Genomic DNA, 21850 nt, shown 5'->3' on the forward strand with positions numbered 1-21850 from the left:
CGAGGATCACTATAGGCATCTCCACATCCCCAACAGTTATTTTGTGGTCCGGGAAGTAAATACCTTCCTGCAGCCGTCTAAACAGACCAGAGTTCCTGAAAACCCGAGCGTCATGAACCTTGCCCGGCCATCCGACGTTGATGTTTGTAAAACGTCCCCTATGGTCCACCAGTGCTTGCAGCACCATTGAAAAGTAGCCCTTTCGGTTAATGTACTGGCTGGCCTGGTGGTCCGGTCCCAGGATAGGGATGTGAGTTCCATCTATAGCCCCACCGCAGTTTGAGAATCCCATCACGGCGAAGCCATCTATGATGACCTGCACGTTTCCAAGGGTCACTACCTTTGACAGCAGTAGCTCAACGATTGCGTTGGCTACTTGCATCACAGCAACCCCCATGGTAGATTTGCCCACGCCAAAGTGGTTCGCGACTGACCGGTAGCTGTCCGGCGTTGCAAGCTTCCAGAGGGCTATGGCCACTCGCTTCTGGACAGTCAGGGCTGCTTGCATGCGGGTGTCCTTGCGCTTCAGGGCAGGGGACAGCAGCTCAAAAAGTTCCAGGAAAGTTCCCTTCCGCATCCGAAAGTTTCGCAGCCACTGTGATTCATCCCAGACCGGCAGCACTATGCGGTCCCACCAGTCCGTGCTTGTTTCCCGGGCCCAGAATCGCCGTTCCACATCATCAACATGACCCATTGCCACCATGATGTTCACGGTGCGGGGTCCCGTGCTTTGTGAGAGGTCTGTGCCCCTCTCAGACTTGATGTCCTCACCGCGCTGCCATAGCCTCCTCGCCCAATTTCTCAGCATCTGCCTCTGGAAAAGGTGGATGATAAGGTGCGAGGTGTTGACAACGGCCATAACTGCAGCGATGGTCGCAGCGGGCTCCATGCTCGCAGTGCTGTGGCGTCCGTGCTGTCACTCACCAGAAAAGTGCGTGAACTGATTGCCCACCGGCGCTTTCAGGGAGGGAGGGCGGGAGTGACGGTTGGATGACGACAGTTACCCAAAACCACCCTCGACATATTTTTTGCCCCAGCAGGCATTGGGGGCTCGACCCAGAATTCCAATGGGCAGCGGGGACTGCGGGAACTGTGGGATAGCTGCCCATAGTGCACTGCTTCCAATGTCGACGCTTGCCCCGTTAGTGTGGACTCACAAAGTCGAATTACTGTCCTTAGTGTGGATACACACGTTCGACTTTGTAATATCGGTTCCACAAATTCGATTTAAGTAAAATCGAACTACTCTCGTAGTGTAGACATACCCTAAATGTGAAATAGGTTTATTGATATTACACTATTTGTAAGGGGTTTGGAGATCAAAATGACCCCAAAATTTCAGGGCTAAATTTTTTAAAACTAGGAGCCTAAATTCAGATTCCTAAACTCTGATTTAGCCTCCTAAATAAGTGACTTTCAGAAATGTTGAGCAGGGTTGCTCAGTATTTTTGACTATCAGCCCAATTTACAGCCCACATAAGGATTTCTGGACAGTGCCTCTGAAAACTCCAGCCTAGCTTTTCAAATGTTGGCTCAAGATTGCATTCTCTAATACAGACTGAAAACTCTTTGAGATTTCACAGAAAACCACGGATTTCTGTCACACAAATTTTCCTAAAACCAGCTCTGTAAAGGTCTTTAGAAACATGGTTTGAAGCCACAGATTAATGTTTCTGTCTCTCATTCACTTCATTCAGATAAATAACACTGACTGATTTATGTTTGTTTATGTTCTCAGCCAATTGCAAAGCTGCTCTCTTCCCTGTCCCACCTACCACTTCCTCTTATCTGTCTCTCTTTTATCATCACTATACTTCCTGTATACTGTTTCTATATTCCGAGTCCTAGGCTAGCGTGGTGGGTAAATTGCAAGATCTTGAATGCGGTTTGAATCGTTTGCTATTCTGGGTTTAATTTTTGCAGTCCACCCATGTGTTAGGATTGGAACACGTGTTAAGACTGTATGTGGTGGAGAGCGGTGTTCCCAGAGAGGCTTTTCATTTGGCCGTGAGGCTGTTGAATTCATAATCCATAGGACACCCTTTTAGGTGGGGCCAAAGGCAGGGGATTAGTGGCCTGTTAAAACTGTGAGATTGTGCTGTGTGATCTTCAGTGACACCGCTGAAATTCCCATTGAACTCACAGTATCTGGGCGAAACAGATGGCACGATTTGTCCCCGTGTTTTAATAAATTACTGTGTGTCTGTCTGCAGTGTTCCTCTTCAGGCCTGCATCAAACCACGCATGCTGTGGAAAGAGTTTGTTATATCTCTCATACGCCTCTCTTCTCCCTCTCCTCCCCCCTCCACCCCATATGATTTGGTGACTTGTTTCAGGGCAGGCAGGGAGTGTGCTGCAGAGCTCGGAGGCGAACCCCAGAGTAGTTCTGACGCTTAATTTTGCCCTTAATACAGTAGATTCTACTCCCAGCTGTGGAAGGGAGAGCAAAGTCCAAAGACCCGCTCGTCCTGCTATAACCGAACCATAATAAACAGCAGGAGTTTTATGTACAGGTGTGTGTCCCTTTAAGAGGAAAAAGCACATGGTGGGGGAGCCGGTGAAGGCTGAACAAAGGACGTCCTTGCTGCGGAGGGAGCAAGGTTAGGAAGGTGCCTCCCTACTTCCGCTGTGTGTTCTAGGACTAGCAGCCTCTTTCGGGGTGTGGAATGAGCTGGGAGCTGGTTTGACTTGGGTTCAGAAATGCTGCTGCTGGCAATGGTGTAATTGCCCACGTCGTGTGTGGCAGATGGGGGGGGGGGAGTTGAACGTCGCTCCAGGCCTCAATTTTGCTCTGGTTTTTCACCCCACTTCATAATTTGCGGATGAAACTCCACTGAAGGAAGTAAATGGAACCTTAGTTACAAGAGAAGAAAGTTGAGTGAGCTCTGCTGGCTTTGAAACACACAGTGGACTTCAGAGGCTATCCTGAGCCCAATTTGGCTCCTGTAGTAAAACTCCCGTCTGCTTATAGTGCCTTTGCTGAACCCCACGTGCCATCCAGACCCCCTTTTTAAAAAAGCAGTTTCATGAGTCTTGGCTCCCAGCCCACCCATCCTGGGTTCTACCCCAGCACTGGGAGAGTAGTGAGGTCTAATGGTAGGTGGGCTGGGAGTCAGGACTCCTATTACCGGCATTGAAGATGACCCAGGGGTGAACTTGAGCAAGCCACTTTGCCTGTGCCTCTCTGTACCTCAGTTTCCCCACCTGCACAATGTGAATAATACTTCATAGGAAGCATGTGAGTCTTGATTCATTAATGATTATAAAACACTCTAAAATCTGGGATGGGAGTTTCTAGAAAGAGAGCAAATTATTAAATATTATTGTTTTTGCATCTGTTTTGACCCCTTATTAGCTACAAATGGTTGGGTACTTCATAGCCTTTGAGCCATCCCCCTCTGCAACCTTTACCTGATCTGTAGCATCTTAAGACTCCTTGCATCTACCAAGATAAAGAAAGCCAATCACTTTTATACAGGTCAGAAAGATACTTGAGCCCAGGATCTATGAAGCCTCAAAGGATGTCAGATGCAGAATGCAAATCTATGGCTTTCAGAGAAAGATTCTCTGCCCTGCTGTGGGGGTTGGATCTGCAAATGAGGCAGTGGGATAAAGTCTGGAGGCTGATTCAGGGCAGTAATCCATTCAATTAAGGTTTATTCTAATACAGAAGATTAGAGCTACATAGGATGGGTGGCCTAAGAGGCCTGTCGTCTTGGGGTCAGTGAAGGATTGTTCCCTATAGTCTGCTTTCTATCCCTTTGTTCAGTCTGGTTTTAAAAGCCCCAAAGTCAATCAGGAAGAGCTGAGACTAGAAGTGTAAAGCCTTTTGGCTGAGAGGAAGGAGGAATCAGCAATTAGGGTGCTAGCCTGGGACTTGAGAGACATGGGCTTAATTTCTGGCTCCACCACAAATTTCTTGTGTGGCCTTGTGCAAGTCTTAGGTCTGGTCTATACTACCCGCCTCAATCGGCGGGTAGAAATCGACCTCTCGGGGATCGATTTATCGCGTCCCGTCGGGACGCGACAATCGATCCCCGAATCGGCGCTCTAACTCCACCAGGGGAGGTGGTAGTAAGCGCCGCCGACAAAAAGCCGCAGAAGTCGATTTTGCCGCCGTCCTCACAACGGGGTAAGTCGGCTGTGATACGTCGAATTCAGCTACGCTATTCACGTAGCTGAATTTGCGTATCTTAAATCGACTCCCCCCTGTAGTGTAGATGTAGCCTTAGTCTCTCTGGGTCAGATTTTTACAGGTACTTGGGCACTAAAGATACAGATAGATGTGTAGTGGAATGTTCGGAAACACATAGGTGCCTAACACCTACTGATTTAATTCTGTGTCTTTAGGTGCCCACAGACATTTTAAAAACTGCCCCGCTGCCTCAATTCCCTAGCTGTAAAATTTGGAGAACAGCAGTGCCCTACATCACCAGGAAGAGATTGTGGGGTGGTACCATGTAAGATTGACCTTCATTTGGTTCTATTCATGGCTCTGCCACTTGCTGGTGACCTTGGTCAAGTCATTTGCGGCTCTGTGCTTCAGTTTCCCCATCTACGCAATGGGGGTGATATTGACTTCGCAGGGCGGATGAGAATTAATATTTGTAAAGCACTTGGACTGGGATTGTCAGAGGAGCCTAAGGGGGGCGTGCGGTAAGATACCTAACTCCCTTAGGCTCCTTTGAAAGCCCCAATGTTGCAGATTTTTGTAAGGGGCTAGAGAAGGACAAACCATCATTTCTGTATTCATTTTAGTGAGTGTAGCTTCTGCATTACTGGGGACTTGCTGCTACTTACCCCAAAGGTGGGAACATCCTGTTGTAGAGGCTTTTACACTCCTGTCCACTGTTCCCTCTAAGCTGTGCGCATGTGCACGCGCACACAGATCCTAAACCTCGCGCACACGGCCTGTCAAAAATTAGAGCAGGGGTCTCAAACACGCGGGCCGCATGCGGACCACGGAGCTCTTCCCTGCGGCCCGCCAAGATCCCTGCGCCGCCCCCCCTCCCCCCAGTTACTCTTCCTGTCAAACTCCCCTCACACCCTCCCCCCGAGTTATTTTATGTGGCAGCTAAGCTCCCTGCTCGCTGCTCCCCAATGTTTGGGGCCCAGTCTCTCCCCCGCCCCCACGCGCCTCCCCCGAGTGTCCCCGGGGTCTCACTTGCTGCCCCCTCACCGCCCCTGAGCCTACAGCTCATGGCTCTGCTGGCTTCCAGCATCACCTGCTACTGCAGGGTCCTAGTGCCCCCCTCCACTAGGTCATGGCAGGCTGCCCTTCCCCTGCCCTTCTGCCCTAGTCCTGAGCCTCTCTAATGCCCCAAACCCCTCATCCCCAGCCCCACAGCCCTCACCCCTGCACCCCCTCCTATCCCCAAAGTCCATCCCAGAGCCTGCACCCCCACCCCCTGCCCCAGCCCGGAGCCTGCACCCAGCACCCAAACTCCCTCCCAGAGCCTTCACCCCAGACCCCCTCCTCGACCCAAACTCCCTCTCAGAGCCTTAGGCAGGTGGGGGCAGAGTTGGGGGCGGGCAGGTTCTGGGCACCACCAAAATTTCTACAAACCTGCCACCCCTGGAAGAGGCAGAACAGGGGTGGAGCGGTGGTGCAGCCCAGTGCAGTGGGGGGGCTTTAACAGAAGTAAATCTAACTAAGTGCATGTTTTGTCCTTTGAGTGAGGTGCATTACTGAGTGTATATATTTTATTAAAACCGCTTGGAAATGACTTGTTGTAGGAGCAGCACTGATCTGTATGCTCTGTATAACACTTAGCACTTTCCAGGAGGGACAGGGGAGGAGCATGCTCAGGGGAGGAGGTGGAGAAGAAACGGGGCATGGGTGGGGCCTCATGGAAGGGGTGGAGTGGGGTCGGGGCAGGGGCCAGCGTGGAGGGGATGTCAGTGATGCGGCCCTTGGGCCAATGCACTAGTCCTCATGTGGCCCTCATGGTCATTTGAGTTTGAGAGCCCTGAATTAGAGGGACCATTGCTCCAGTCTCTAATGTAACCTTTAAAAGCCTCTTTTCTGTCATAGCTGTGGTGGGGTTGGATGTGGTCTGGTTGCCAGGTTTTGGTCTGTGTATCCTAAACCACTGTTTGTATCCCTTCATTTTAGGCTGAAAATGGAATTGATGAGCTGGGAGAAAACAATTGCTTTGGACCAATGCCATGTTCCAGATATGGGGAGCAATGAGCTGGTATGAGAGGAAGGGAAATCCCTTGCCCAGGGAACTAAACTCTACATAACAGCAAAACTGTCAAAATCTAGAGGCAACTATAGTGGGTTAGAAAAGGGGGGCTGGGAGTCAAGACCCCTGAGTTTTATTCCCAACTCTGGGGGAGTGTGAACTAGTGGTTAGAGCAAGGGAGTCGAGTCTAGTTGTAGATAAGGGGGATTGGGAGTCTGGACTCCTGGGTTTTATTTGTCTACCTCTCTTTAAGGACTTTACCAAGACTATAATTTCCAACCTGGAGAGAGGATTCCAGAGTATTCCTGTTGGGTAGATCAGGGCAGGATTAGGCCTCTGTCACAGAGTCACCGGGGCAATGGCTCTGGAACTACTCTCTACGAAACCAGTGAGGACTTGGGGAAGCACACCTCCTCTCTCTGAGCATACTGTCTCCAGGGCAAGAAGCTTACACAGCTTCGACCTTCTTGGATCTGACCTCGGAGCATTCAACATCCCCTTCCACACCATGCACTTCCTGCAGGGAGTCTGTCCAGGCAGGGCTCCTGGGGAAGCCAGAGGGCCCTGCACCCCAACTCCACAGTCAGACGTGACTCTCAGCCAGCTGGTAAAACAGAAGGTTTATTAGTCGACAGGATCACAGCGTAGAACAGAACTTGTTAGTACAGAAATCAGTGACTTTCAGCCAAGTCCATCTTTGGGTGGGGGGGAAAGGGAGTCCAGAGCCAGGGCTCTGGCCCTCCTCCTGTGCCCAAAGCCAGCAGAGAACTGCCTGGCCCCTGCCCTACCCGTTGTTCCTCCGGCCTTTGTCTCCTTCCCAGACAAAGAGTCACCTGGTCGCATCCCCCTCCTGGGTCTCAGGTTATGAAGGGGCGGCCATAGCATCCATGCAGGCAGTTGGAGCAACCCCCACAAAAGTCACACACCTAGACATTGGTGCAATACAAAGGGAAACTGAGGCACACACAGCATTCATGCAGAACAGTAAGACTCACATAAAACATAACAAGGGAAAATCTCCACTTCATCACAGCTTGCCAGACCATCTCCCTTCCCCGAATTAGTGCAGGCTGAGGCGTGTCAAATCTTCAGCTCTGGCCTTTGGATTCTAGCAGGTGTTTTTCAGCTCCGACTTTATCAAAGTGTCTTACTAGTTGTGTTGACCAATCCAGCGTTCAGCTACGATCATGGAGTGTAGTAGGAATGACTTGTGGCTTTGGGGCCTTGCTAACCTACTAGCCTGTGCGAGTCTTGAGGGCTTCAGACTGGTGTTACCTTAGTGATGTAAACATCAGATTTTAAATCCTCAGTGTCCAGGATTGGTTCATCTCTTTCCCCCTTCCACTGCAGATAAATTAATGCTATTGGTCTGAAGCTGTTCGGGTCTCTTGCTTGAGGCCTTAACAAAATTTGAGATCCTGTCTGCTCAGTGTGGACATTAAAAGGGCCATGGGATCTTTTGTAAGCATAGTAGGGAGCTTGGCCAGTTGTCCGCTAAAAAAGGGTTCTCAACCTTTTTCTTTGAGGTCCGCACAACATGCTATAAAAATTCCAGGGCCCATTGGGGGGAAGGGGGGGTTCTGGGCTTCAGGGGAGCAGGAGGGGCTTCTGTCCGGCAGGGCTGGCGGCTTTAGCTCTGCGAGGCTCGAGGCTCAGAGTTTTCTGTTCTGGGTCCCAGCCAGCCTAATGCCAGCCCTGCTTCATGGACCAGCCGCAGACCTCCAGTTGAGAACCGTTGTGCTAAAATATTCCCCACCCTTCTCCTGTTGCACTTTGCCCTGGCTGCCTCTCTCCACCCCAGAAGTGACTTCATTTTAGTCCTGCTGTCTTCCCCTCCATGTATAGTGTTAGCTCTTCCTGCCTAGATATGCCCAGGTAGAACTGGCCTGTGGTATGCTGGGGAATTGGGTTTAGATGGGTCCAGAAGCAACTCTGATTTCTGGTATAGCTGCAGCAGCAAGGCAGAGGAAGAGGCTTTGTGGGTCATGGTCTTATAAATGTTTCTTTGCCTGTTTCAGATGGTGGAGAGGCTGGAGACTGACTCCCCAACCCCACAAAACAATTGGGGCTGAAGTGGACAGACGAAGTAACTGAATCTTGAAAATGGGCCGAAATGAAACATCCTGGACCTGAGCACCCAAGACAGTAGGGTAAGGGTCTCCAGGTGAGAAGGGCCTTAAAGAAAAGGGACTGAGTGGTTTTATAGCCTACATGAGCTGAGATAAGGATAATCAGCTCCTGTGCTTTCAGGGCTTGCGCTGTGAGGGGTAGTGGGGAGTAGCCAGAGATGTGTTGCTGGAGGCAGGATGCTTGACTTGATGGGCCCATCCACTGTTTTATTATTAGTTATGTTACACTGTTGCCTAGAGGCCCTAATGTGCTGCGGGTTGTAGAGACACTTAGCGACCATCCCTGTCCCAAAGATTTTTGTTGGCTTTGTTTGAGGTCACCCAGGGAGTCTGTGGCAGAGCTGAGAACTGAGCCCAGATGTCCCAGTCCAGAGCCTTAACCACACAACTATCTTGAGAGTCGGTGTTGAGGAGAGATCCAGCCCACAAGACATTTCTTCTCAGACCCATGAGACTCCTCTGTGCTTTGCCATTGGTGGTGTCACAGCTGTGTTTGAGGGCGTGGGTGGAGTCTGCCATGAGTATATTCAGTCTGTCTTTCACCTGATGACATGTGCTGTGAGCAGACCCCACTACATCAAGGATGGAGAGAAGCATTAACTCCCTCTTCCATTTTGGGCCTGCAGTGAAATCTAGTAGATGGGGTCAAGGTTTAAGGCCAGGGGGGACCATTATGACCATCTAGACCAGGGGTCGGCAGCCTTTCAGAAGTGGTGTGCTGAGTCTTCATTTATTCATTCTAATTTAAGGTTTCGCGTGCCAGTAATACATTTTAAGAAGGTCTCTTTCTATAAGTCTATTATATAACTAAACTATTGTTGTATGTAAAGTAAATAAGGTTTTTAAAACGTTTAAGAAGCTTCATTTAAAATTAAATTAAAATGCAGAACCCCCCGGACCAGTGGCCAGGACCTGGGCAGTGTGAGTGCCACTGAAAATCAGCTCGCATGCCGCCTTTGGCACGTGTGCCATAGGTTGCCTACCCCTGATCTAGACTGACTTCCTGCGTCGTAGGGGGCATAGAAAGTCACATAGTAATCCCCACTGACTCCCTGACTCCTTCCCATTTCCAAAACTCAGCCATTATCCCCCCTCTCCCTGCATGCTACTTTTAAATAGTTCCCTGCACTAGCCCTTCTCACCTTGCTGCGTCTCCAGTTAACTTCACTGTGCCATTTCCCTGGCTGGAACTGCTGTGCCCTTAGAAGCTGCTTGTATGGCCTTATTGAAAAGCCAGATCTTCGTAGGTCAGATGGAACTGTTAGATTGCCTAGTCTGATCTCCAGTTTAATACCAGCTGGAGAATTTCACCTAGTGATCCCGCTGATTGTGTTTGAGTAAAGCATCACTCCTAGAAAGGCATCCATCTCCAATCTTTCAATGTCTTTATTAAAATTTGGACACCAGAACTGGATGCGGTATTCCAGTACCAGACTCACCAGTGCCATGTACATGGGTAAAATCACCTCCCCGCTTCTACTGGCTACTCCCCTGTTTATGCATGCGGGGATTTTATCTGTCTTCTTCTTGCAGGTGAAGTTGGAAAGCCCGGGAGCCCATGCTGGAACACAAGGAAGTTGGGTGAGGAAGTAGCTAAAATTCTCAACCACTTGAGGTTTCAGAGTCCTGGGAGGTGGTTTGGGTGTGCGAGGAGCAACCATATTGCCACTTGTAGGACTAGGAGGGGTCTGCTGTGATGAACCGCATGTTCAGTCCGTGTTTCACCTGATCTACCCTGATTATACACATGCCCTGAGCAGACTCGTGAAACAAACACGTGCAGCTGAAGTCTGATTTGGGGGAAAGCTGATGTTCTAATGGTCTCCAATGCAACCATGTGTTAAGTCCCAGACAGTGAGGAGAATAAGTAGCAGATCCATGCAAATTCTTCAAAAACATGGATCTGGTTTCTGTGCAAATGAAGGAGGGGAATAGATGCAAAGAATGTTTTCCATGCAGTTGGTAGCTCTTTTTTTCCCCTCCCCTTTCTCTCTCCATTGACCTGGAAATATTTCCTCCTTGTTTCTGTAGGGACAGGAACTCTGAAAACAAAATTGGCTGGTTTTGCTTCTCCCTCCTCACCCTGGATCCCTTATAGGAATCACAGATGTAAGTGCTGCTGGAAGTTCGTATCCATCCAGTTGCTTAGCATGGCCCCATATTGGTACCCCTGGCCAATGTCACCATGGGGACAGGTATGGGACAAGAAAGAGATACTATGGCAGACATAGCAGTTAACAAATGTCTGGCATAGCGTATACCATGCATTCCTCATTCAGTGACAAACAGTCTCTGAACTGATCTTCCAAACATTGTCAGGCTGTCTTTAGTACCTGAAGCTGCAGATGCCTTCAGAAAGCCGTATCTTTCTGCACACATGAACGGGAACACCTTTCTGCAGGATTTTAGTAAGGAAACTGCTTAGTAAAGGTTTGCTCTTTTGGGAAATTCATGATGTATCTCTCTAGGGAATCCTGTTGCTTTCAGAGGTGCTCATTTAAGGGAGAGTGGCCGCGATGACCGTTCCTCTTGCTGCCACGAGCCATGGGCAGTGGGATTTTGTGTCCTCGCAGATTAAACTTGGCCTTTCTTCACTCAGAGTGCTCTTGGATGGGTTTGGCCGTCCGTTGGCACCTTCTGAATTTTGCGGGGTCATACACTCAAAGAGGCAGAAGGGGACTGGACTTTTGGGGAAAGAAATGGTGTTGAAAAACCACCTGCTCCGTACATATTTCTCTGTAAACTTTAGGCAGTGGGCTATGGTAACCAGGTAGTAATTTTACAATGTGAGCTGAAAGATTGCCTGAGCTGAAGAAGTAGGAGCTGTGCTGGCCTCAGCTGGGAGGAGTTAGTGCTGTTAAGCTATCTAGTTTTCCAAGAGGCAACTGTGCTGCATTCTGCATCTTTAATACTGAGATTCCTTATCTTTACAGGGATGATTTGAGATGAGCCTTCAAGGAAAATGTATCTTTCTCTCCACCAGGGTCAACTGTAAGAGAGAATTTGAGGCCTGAAGATTAAAAGATTTGCTCCGTCTCTGATCTGTATTACAAGGACTCTGAAGTTATGTCTAGGAAAGGCTGTACTAAAAACAGGATAATTAAACTAGAATGGATGTGTAAGAGTTGGGTATTTTTTGTACAAACGGACAGTGGTAGAACTGAGGGGGAAATGGAGCTTTCTCAACTCTAATCCACTGGTCTGAATTCAGCCCAGGTCAGTAGTGGCTGTGGTTGGGATTTTCACAGGAGACTTAAGGGAGTTAGATGGCATGCTGTTTTAGGCTCCTTTTGAAAATTCCATCCCTAACCCATTGCTATCTGAAGGCTTTTCAGTTGCCCTGTCTGTGAAATGAGTTAGGGTTTGACCTCATGTCTGAGATACAATATCTGTCCAGATATTTTTAAAGCTCCTAATATCTGTGGACTTGTACAAAATTGATAATCCGGATGGTTAATCAACATTGGTCTATTTACTGCTGGGTCCAGAATTACTTTCCACTCTTCTGTGAATTTACTTTCCCGTGTCCACTGTCTGTTTTCTATTACCAACACCATTTAGGTTAGGCTGAGATTTTCAAATGCATACAGGATTTAGACACTTGGTTCCCATTTAAAAAATTAATGGGAATTTAACAGGCAAATACCATAGATTTGAAAATCCTTAACCTAAATGTATTTAAACTACCTCTCCCTCACCCTATAGGTGCACACTCGCTCGCCTCACACCAGCGCAGACCCTTATTTCATGCTCCCAGTGTTGGCATCCTCTATCATCCTTTTTTCTCTCCACCCCAAATAAACAGATGTAGATCCTTTCCCACTGAGTGGGCAGCCACCACTGCAGACCTTCTACATAGTACAGCTCTTGTGCTGAAGAGCTGGCAGGCAGTGAGAGAGAAGGAGCTGAGCGCTAGGGCTGTGTGAACTGAATTCAGCGACGTGTGGTTTTGAGTTCAGACGGTCCTGGGTTATATGGAAGTCAGGACAAATTCTTAATGTCATGAGCAGAGATGCCAAGCTGGACCCTCAAAACCAGGGCCATCCCAGAAAACATAGGCCATTTGGTCATCAAGAGTTTGAACTAACTTGTGGGGATTCAGCTGAACACAAGAAACAAGCATTTCCCCAAAATCAACTTTAAACCAGGATGAATCTAAAAATTTTGTAATTCTCCAATTTTTTTTTTTTTAACTCCTTATTATGGCAGAAGTTGCAGTTTTTTATTCTTTTAACATTATTGCCTTTTTACTATGTGTGACAGTCTCACTCAATTTGATAGCATTTCCGTGTATTTGTATGTACATGTGTAATGTGATCACTTTTGAACACTATGCACTCCTTTCCAATTTTTCAGGGAACGTTTGAGTTTCTGAGGTCCAAGAACCTGTTGATTTGGGAGTAAATTGGAAAACTGAAAGGGAAAATGGGGGCAGAGAGAGATGGATGGACACATGGAGCCCTTGCCAGCTGTGTAGAAAAACTGCAGATTCAAGCTACTCTGCAATTGACTATAGACTCAAGAACTGATTGATGGCAGCCATTAACCCCTTTTCTCCATAACAATGCCCTTATCTAATTTGTAAAAAGAACGAGGAGTACTTGTGGCACCTTAGAGACTAACACATGTATTTGGGCATAAGCTTTCGTGGGCTAAAACCCACTTGATCGGATGCATGCAATGGAAAATACAGTAGGAAGATACATATACACAGAGAACATAAAAAAATCGGTATTGCCATACCAACTGTAACGAGATTACAACACCCATTTTTTCATGTTCTCTGTGGGAAAAATGGGGGCACGCACACAGCCCCAGCATGGCGAGGAGGGGAGAAGAACTGGGAGTGCACAGAATCTAGTGGGAGCAGCTGCTGGCATGGCGTGAGATGTAGGGAGCCCCTGAATTAGAGGGAGATGGGAGGGTGGCATACAGGGTGCTCATGGAGAAATGCAAAGAGTCCCTGATGTCCACAATAAGCTCAGCCTACACAAGCAATGAAATGTGCAAACCACCAAGTTAAATCCAAATTAACAAAATAATTCAATATAACAGTATTGAACTCTCCAAACCAGATGGTAAGATTTGCAGTTATCAGGTTGGGTGGCTGATTGAATCCACATGGAGTTATTTTATGACATTGTTATTTTTGTGTTGGGGAATGGGGGAGGTGAGACCAGTACAAATCGCCCATATCATGCAGAAAAGCAACATGTTGACATGGCTGTTAGTCGGATCCTATAGGTGCTGTTTTGATGTGGGTTGAGAGGTCAGTGTGTGGGTGGGTGCCATTTTGATAAGGTTTTCATGGGGGACCATGGATGCAATTTTGATGTGGGTTCAGGGGGGTGTACTCTGTGTGAGTGCTATTTTGATATGCATTTGGGCTCAGCGTGCCATTTTGATGTGGGTTAGGGAGCGGACATGTATGTGCTGTTTTCACTGGGATCCCATTTTCATGTGGGGCAGAAGCAGGCATGTGGTGCCCTGTTGACGTGGAGTTGGGAGCAGGTGTGTGGGTGCTGTTTACACTGGGAACCCATGGGTGCCATTTTTATGTGGATCACGAGTGAGTGGGTGCCCTGTTGATGTGTGGGGTGGGAGCAGGTATGTAGGTACCCTGTTAACGTGGGGCGTAGGCATCAGCTCAGCAGCACACTCTGCACAGGGGGCTGCCTGTCTGTGCTTGTCAGCAGGGAAGGCCATGCGCTGCTGGCGCTCACTTCGCCATATCATACCCCTCCCCTGCCCCCCCCAGTCACTGTCTTCGCATGGTGGCTGTGCAGAAGCCAGGGAGGAACTTTTGGACCAAACCATTTCTGTAGAAGGGGATTATTTTGTTTAAACAGCAAACTGAGACACTTTTTGGTGCATTTTGGGATACCAGCCTCTAGTTAAAATATTTTGTAGCAAATTCTGAAGAGCTAGATGTATTTTGCGCACCCGCTCCTCTTCCCCCCTTCTCTACAAGGGTACATTCCACTCCTTCACCCCCTCCGGTACTCCCACAAACAGCGCTTTGGCACCAAAGAAAGGTGGGCGGCGCGAGACGTTTTGGGCGGCTGAAGGGAGGAGCTGCTGCGGCCGTTGGCAGGTGCGAGGGGGAGAGAGTGGGGGTGGGGCCGGGATGCTCCTGGGCGAGAGGTAAGTGCACTGAAGCAGCGGCGCATGCGCAGAGACTTTACCTGCGAGAGGCAGTTGCTCGTTTTCCCGCCTCCAACCGCTTTTAACCGCTGCGTGGTTTAAAAAAGCCAGTTCAATGAGAGACTAACCCCATATCATTTGGGGTGATACTAACTCCTTCCCATGCCCCGTGTCAGTCTTGTCCCCAAATATAAGCGTGTGTCAAATTCACCTCATGCGGTGCCAAGGTACAGCTGCCATTTTGTGAGGGGCCATTTGTGACTCAGTGGGGTTATCAAACCCAATGGGGCAACTCCCCTGTGTACTCCATACACACACACACACATAAAACACCAGGGGTTTTGCCCACTAACCCCCATTGGGTCCAATCAAGGCTGTGCGAGGCACCCGGTTTGCTGTTTATGCTATGCCAAATTTGGCGATGTTGGCTCATGCCAAGCTAGTGTGGGTGGATGCCCTAAAGAGGCCACTTTAAGGACCAAAAAAAGACACTAGTGTCAACCAGACTCACATTAACAGACACATATAAAAATCCACCATATAGACTCATGCCCGTACTCTATTGGCAAACACTCAACAGGAGGAAAACATTGCATCCCAGCCACCTTGAGCCTGCTGCCGTCACAGAAGAGGGGATAGAAACCAAGAGTCCTAACTCGTAACCACTAAACTCCATTTCTCTCCCACACCTGGAACAGAATCCAGGAGTCCTAATGCAGCCCCACCCTGCTCTAACACCTTGGTATTAGTACAGGCCAAACCTGCATTGGTACGCTACAGCAATGGCTCTCAACCTTTCCAGATTACTGTACCCCTTTCAGGAGTCTGATTTGTCCTGCGTATCCTCAATTTTCACCACACTTATAAACTCCTTGCGTACAAAATCAGACAAAAATACAAGTGTCACAGCACGCTATTACTGAAAAAAACGGGAATGGGATTGACACTTAGGTTAGTTCAAAGGCTATTTGGGGGGAAACTGTGTCCATTTTAGTGGCCAAATGGGGGATTTTGGTTGCCACCACTTTTGAAAATTGGATCATTTTTTCATCACAAAGGCAAGAGTCTTCTGAAGAAAAATATCTAACTGGTTATTTTGATGCATAAAAGTGTCAGTGTTTTCACTTCGGTCTTTAGAGTGGAATTTTCAAAGCAGCGTAAGAGAGTTAGTAATTCCATGGGAGTTGGACACCTAACTCCCTTAAGGCCCTTTGAGAATCCCAGCCTGCATGTTTATTTTGCTCTATAGGTTTGGTGTGGTGAGTGGCAGATTCTCTTTCACCAGGTGGTGTATGTTTTGGAGGCAAGACTGTTGCTGTTGGCACCGTTAAAATGTCCACGTGCGAGGACATGTTGCTGTGCAATTACCGCAAGTGCCGTGTCAAGCTCTCGGGCTATGCTTGGGTCACAGCTTGTTCACACATCTTCTGCGACCAGCACGGCAGTGAGGAATTCAGCCATTCACCAGCAGTCTGTCCCGCCTGCAACAGCGCCCTCTCTGGCAAGATGGACATTGTTCGCACCGAGCTAAGTCCCTCTGAGGAATACAAGGCCATGGTGTTGGCTGGACTGCGGCCAGAGATCGTGCTGGACATCAGCTCCCGCGCACTGGCCTTCTGGACATACCAGGTAAACCCATCTCAGATGATGTCCTAAGTTAGGTAGATACCTTCAAACGTGTCTTTTAAAATATAATTGGGAAGAGATTTTGTTTCCTAAAGAAATGAAAGATCCAAAAATCAGTCTTTATGGATATCTATATGTCATACGTGGAGGGCAGAATTGACATCTAGGTGATTCCAAAAGGCCACCATGTTATATTTTTTGGCCTGAAAATGTGGAAAGAAGACAAAGGGAATGGAATAGGTTTAAGAAATCCCAATGTTGGATTTTGTTGTGTGGCCTACGAACCACTGAGAAGGTTGCCACTCACCCTCTGGTTCAGAATCACCAGTGTGGCATTTGCACCTCTCCCTCCCTCCTTCTCTATTCAACTGTTAATGTAAAACATTATTGCTGTATTAGCCATGCCTCTCTTTCTCGTCTGTCACTGTGGAAAGTTCCCTCCATCTCTGATGAGTTTTGTTACACATTCCTCCTTTCTTTCCTCTCATCACAACAGTGTAAAAGCACCTCACAAGCATTCATGAATTATTCTCAACCCCTATGAGCAGTAGGCCAGTATTACTATCTCCATTTCACATGTAGGGGACTGAGGTACAGACATTAAAGCAACATAAGTGTCCACTCATTTTTAGGTGCCTCACATTTGAGTGCTCTACATGAGAGCCATATGACCTGAATTTCAGAGATGCTGTGCACCCCGCAGCTCTTATCAACCTCAGCTGGTGTGTGGAGTGCTCAGCGCATCTGAAAATCAGTCTATAGGGGTCTTATGTTGGCCACCTTTAATTAGTGGTCCCTCTTGAGAATATTGACCTAAGTGACTTATCCAAAGTCACTGTAGTAGCAGTGGGAACTGAACCCAGATTTCCTAAGTTCCAGTCCAGTGTTTTAACTCCAGACCATCCTTCCTTTGGTGCACTGTAGTCATGCTACTATATCTCAAATGGAGTGACTTGACTTTCCTTTGACACTCAGTGGTCAAAGAAGCCTGTCACACCTGCCATAATCTCCACTTTGCAGGTTCACCAAGAGCACTTGTACCAGGAATACACCTACAGCAAGGCCGAGGGACACCTGAAGCAGATGGAGAAGGTGTACACTCAGCAGCTGCAGAGTAAAGACATGGAATTGACTTCTATGAAGAGCGAGGTCTCCTCTCTGAAGAAGGTGCTGGAAGAGTACAAGAAGAAGTTCAGCGAGCTCTCCGAGAAGCTCATGGAGCGCAACTGCCAATACCAGAAGCTCCAGGGCCTCTATGACAGCCTCCGTCTGTGCAACATAGCCATGGCTAATCAGGAGGCTGCCCACGAGCCTCCCATGATGCCTCAGCCTGCTGTCTTTGGCTTCCCATTGGGTAAGACCTGTGGGGGGTTCTCATTCCACTACTCACAGAAGTTGCAAAAGCTGGCATAAGTACTCACTACCCTGACACTGTTATTGGAGGGGACAAGGCTTTAGTGGGCTATAAAGACTGAACTTTTCCTCCACGCCATAGGGCAGGAGGAGGCACATATGTGTGTGTATGTGTTTGGAGGAGGAGGACTTCACACAGAGCAGTCAGTCTCCAAAAGTTGCCATATCAGCAACTTCCAAATGAAATATTTGATTAGACACTCCTGTGTGAGACAAGTTGATAGGTTCTCAGCTGGGACAGTTGTCCACCTTACAAACCTCTCTCACGCTAACAGTCCCCCTCCTTGGCAGCCTCCGTAGAGAGGCCAAGGACTGAATGGGCCATGGAGATTAAGCTCCTTTCTCCCCCACAGAGAGATTTCTCCAGAAAATGGGTTAATCATGTTTTGAATCCCAAAGCTTTGACCATCCCTTGTAACTTCTCCAACCTTAGCTAGCCATATGGTGTCGCCAACCCACAAACTTTACTGTGAATCTCTGGGTATTTGGTGTGTTTAAAAAAAAGGATAAGTTTCTCATGGTTGCACATAAAAGAGGGAAACTGTGACCAATAAATGCTACAGAACCAGAAGGAATTTTTTTTTATAGAACCTCATGATTTTGTAAGCAAATCTCATGAATTTTGGGGGCTGGACTCTTGAGCATTGGCATTTGTCTCTCTAGTGGCTGGTATCTTACCATCAAAAGGTTTACGAATCCAGGCTAATGGATTAAGGCTTAAGTGAGTGTGGCCTTCAAATCCCACCATTTCCTGTGACGATCCCAAACTTAGCCCCTGCATTTAAATCAAGCCGTGGTCACTCATGGTCTTAGATTTGGAGATTCTACATTCAATCCCCAGATTGTCTCAGAGAATCCAGCATCTAACTGACCCTGTAACTCCCCCTTCCTAGGTAATGCTGCCAGGTTCCCCGTGGACACCACGCCGGTCCGGGGCAGGTGTGGGGAGGGAGACTTCCACTTCAAACCCTTCTTTGCCACATCCCCACCTGCGGGCGAGTCTGGCACCAGCTTCTTCACCTTCGCCTCTCCCAGCAACGAGCTGGAGCCTCATCCTGGAGCCAGCAGGGCCTACAAGATGAAGAGGATGTAACTGGTAATGCGCCTTTCACACCTGCCTCTTGGAAATTTAGCCCATCCATCAGTGGGGGAAAGAGCGAAAATGCTTATTGTCTGGGGCTGGGATTCTCCTCAGACTTGGGCTATTTCTTTTAGGTATTGAAATGTAATCACCTGCAAATAGTCTTGCCCTCTCATCCTAGACTGTAATGTCCTGTCACTTCTGATTGTCAATTTCATTGTCACAACCTGTCACCAACAGACTGTCACTCTCAGACTGTAAACCTCTCTCACCCTTGGAATGTCCCTCTCAGATTGTAAAACTGACACCCTCTGACAGTAGTATCCCATCTCTCTTGGACCAAGATGATCCTCAAAGACACCTAAATACCTTTGAAGATCTGGGCCTGGTTCCGTTGTACTCTGCTCAATGGGTTACACGTTCATCGTTGTGTATTTACCTCTGTGTATGTATGTGGGTCAAGTTATGCATGGGTGTGTTTGTATAAATCTAGATAGTTGTGTGTTGTCTGTGTGTGTAAGTCAATATATGTGTTTAAATCTGTGTGTATACTGGTGTGTCTTTCGCTCTTGTGTGCACACAGATATACATGTGGGTAGGTGCCTCTTGCTGTGTGTGTGTGTTTATCTCTGAATGTCAGAGGGTGCATAGCTCTGTGTAGGTGTGTTTTTGTTTCTATATCTATGCTTGTGTTCCTATGTGTGTGTGTGTGTTTCTCAGTGCTATCCAGTGTGTTCCCCGGGTACATTTCATTCCATCCTACCTTTGCAGTTATTTCCCCCCAACTTAAAGTTCAGACGTTATTTACACTCATTATAATCAGAGCAGATACTTCTCTGCATTTGTCTGGACCTGGAATTTATGTGGGACTATTTTAATCAAATCTAGAAATACACAGAAATATATCTTTATTGATTTAACATTTCTATTCTCTCTATTTGAATCTTACCAATCTAATCAATGAATTAATGTAATATATATTTACTACGTTAATATTTGATTTTAACCTGAAAATTATGTAACATACTGTTCTTAATCCAATATTCAATTGATTCTGGAAATTTGTCTGATATAGAATTATTAGGTCAATATTTTAATTGGATCTGGAGGTTAAAAAAAATATAACTACAAATGTCATATTTAAACCAAATCTAAAAATATATGTAATTGTTAACTGAATATTTTAATCAAATCTAGAAATGAATATACGTTAGCTTAATATTTTAACCACATCTGGGGAATACAGTGTATCATTATTAAGTTAGTATTTTAATCAAATCAGGAAAATGTATTTATTAATTTAATATTTTAAGCAAATGTGTACAAAAGTAATATATAATTCCTAATTTACTGTGGTAATGAAAAATGAGACTGTATCATTATTATTTTGAACATAATAGGAATTCATATCCTATATACTTATTAATGTAACATGTTTAACAAATCTGGAAATCATCACAATGTTTACTTATTAATTCAAGGTTTTAATCAAATCTAAAAATTAAAATAATATGTAAATATTTAACATATGATGTGAATATAGAAATCAATACAGCATGCACTTAATATTAATAACTAACTCATCAATATTCATAAGTAAATATTTTCACTGAATGTAGGAATGAATAAAATATCTGATTTTTAATTTATTATTTTAATCAAAAGAGGACTAGATGACCTCCTGAGGTCTCTTCCAACCCTAATCTTCTATGATTCTATGATTCTAGTATATAATTATTCATTTATTATTTAAGTTGAAGGTAGACATGGATAGCATATATAGTTATTAATTTATTTTAATTAAATATAGGAATTGATATCTTTGGTAGTTTTTTGTTTATTTTAATCAAAATTATAATATTATTAGTTTTACATTTTAATCAAATCTAGGAATTAACATAGCACGCAATTATTAATTTTGCATTCCGAGTCTCAACATTAATATAAACTGTAACTCTTAATCTGCCATTTTAATCTAATCTGGAAAATATAATATGTAAATTGTTTGGGACTCTTTTTTGCTTCTGTGTTTGTGCAGCTCCTAGCACAATGAGGCCCTGGTCTGTGACTGGGGCTCTTACCGGTTACCTCAATAATAAATAAACAATTCAATAATCAATAAATAGTATGATTATCAATTGACTATATTAATTTCACATATAAGGATTGTTTGTAGAGTTTAATCATATTGCTATTTTAATACAACTGTTTCTATATTCAATCTAGATTTTCCTTCTGCAGAGTTTTTAGGGTTAATCCACAACTGATGTCGTCTTTGGATCTGTCCAAACTCAAAGTCCTCTCGATTCAATTCTGTACTACTCTTTAGTTAGATGGGGGGAAAGGTTTGGCCGCCCTGAAGGTCCCTGGTCATTCACATCTAATGTTTCTAAAAACTTCGGGGTTTCAGCTGCTCACCTGCAGGGGTGAGGAAGAGACTCCCACCCACCCAAAAAAATCTATTTGGGAGCGGGGTTGTTTGTATTGTTGTCTTCTTGTTCCGAAGCATTGGGATGGCCACGGCTGGAATAGGGACACTGGATAGGATGGAAACCACATTCTCTCTCAAGCGCTCGGTTGGCAGTTCTGTCTCGCATGCTCAAGGTCTAACTTGTTGCCTGATCCTTTCAATAGTCAATAACACTTGTTCTGGTTGCCAGTTGATTTGATTAATAAACTGAGGGTCAGAGGGTTCTTGTTCCAGAATCAGGCTACACAAAACTAAAATCAGCTAATTCAATATCTTGTAGGGAACATCGAGGTGTAGGTCAAAGCAAAGACTTAGAGATTTTTATTAAAATCAGTAATAAAGCCAGAAAAGCTCTGAGCCACATAAACAGATAGGAGAAATATAGTATTGGGGGTATCTGTGGTATCATTCTTTGCATATGCTCTTAGATTTGCATACCTCCACCTTTCTTTGCGGACCTGGAGGTAAGAGACAAAGGACCATCCCTGTCCCTGGCATGCGGATGGTCCAGGTTCCTCAATGCCCAAGATTGATGGTAGATAACAATAGAGATGAAGGGTTAATTGATGGAAAAGCGCCCCCCCCATCTGCACGGTGGGTTGCCCTATTATAGGGCCTGAGCGCCATTATGAATATTCATGCTAATGTTCAGCCTTCTATGCCCAAATCGAACTTCCTCACCCTCTTAATATCAGGGTGAACTGATCCTATAGATTAGAATATTAATGCCATTTAACTCTTGATCCTATGTGTCACCTCTTCCTCAGACAGATTGACAGTTATCACGTCCATGTTCCTG

The 21850-nt window shown here is 46.3% G+C and overlaps 1 protein-coding gene and 2 non-coding genes across 6 annotated transcripts; all 3 read left to right on the top strand.

Annotated features, from left to right (window-relative positions):
• The first annotated feature begins 2438 nt into the window (after positions 1-2438).
• Positions 2439-20658, top strand: LOC112114906 (E3 ubiquitin-protein ligase CCNB1IP1). 4 transcript variants are annotated; one of them, XM_026652472.1, is made up of 8 exons: positions 2439-2513; positions 6116-6197; positions 8207-8352; positions 9851-9898; positions 10349-10426; positions 15747-16090; positions 17108-17441; positions 18394-20658. In XM_026652472.1, exons 6-8 carry the CDS (start codon positions 15794-15796, stop codon positions 18591-18593), a joined length of 831 nt encoding a protein of 276 aa, XP_026508257.1. In that variant the 5' UTR covers positions 2439-2513; positions 6116-6197; positions 8207-8352; positions 9851-9898; positions 10349-10426; positions 15747-15793; the 3' UTR covers positions 18594-20658. The 4 variants fall into 4 exon arrangements, 3 of the variants coding, with proteins under 3 accessions (XP_026508257.1, XP_026508259.1, XP_029767591.1); XM_026652474.1 differs by having other exon boundaries at positions 8207-8338; XR_003369822.1 differs by lacking the exons at positions 2439-2513; positions 15747-16090; positions 17108-17441; positions 18394-20658 and adding an exon at positions 11251-11323 and having other exon boundaries at positions 6115-6197.
• LOC113406679 lies at positions 10003-10080 on the top strand. The gene has a single exon (XR_003369825.1). It is a non-coding gene; the product is annotated as a small nucleolar RNA SNORD126 (small nucleolar RNA).
• LOC113406678 lies at positions 10832-10979 on the top strand. The gene has a single exon (XR_003369824.1). It is a non-coding gene; the product is annotated as a small nucleolar RNA SNORA79 (small nucleolar RNA).
• Positions 20659-21850: the final 1192 nt, after the last annotated feature.

The sequence above is a fragment of the Terrapene carolina genome, unplaced genomic scaffold, assembly GCF_002925995.2.
Source record: "Terrapene carolina triunguis isolate 2854851 unplaced genomic scaffold, T_m_triunguis-2.0 Scaffold116, whole genome shotgun sequence".
NCBI classification, from domain to species: domain Eukaryota; kingdom Metazoa; phylum Chordata; order Testudines; family Emydidae; genus Terrapene; species Terrapene triunguis.

What these genes read in the sequence shown, in the direction of transcription:
- LOC112114906 (XM_026652472.1), top strand. Translation starts at nt 15,794, where the DNA reads ATGTCCACGTGCGAGGACATGTTGCTGTGCAATTACCGCAAGTGCCGT. An exon ending in TGGCCTTCTGGACATACCAG is followed by an intron (nt 16,091 to 17,107) that starts GTAAACCCATCT and finishes TCCACTTTGCAG; the next exon opens with GTTCACCAAGAGCACTTGTA. An exon ending in TGTCTTTGGCTTCCCATTGG is followed by an intron (nt 17,442 to 18,393) that starts GTAAGACCTGTG and finishes CCCCCTTCCTAG; the next exon opens with GTAATGCTGCCAGGTTCCCC.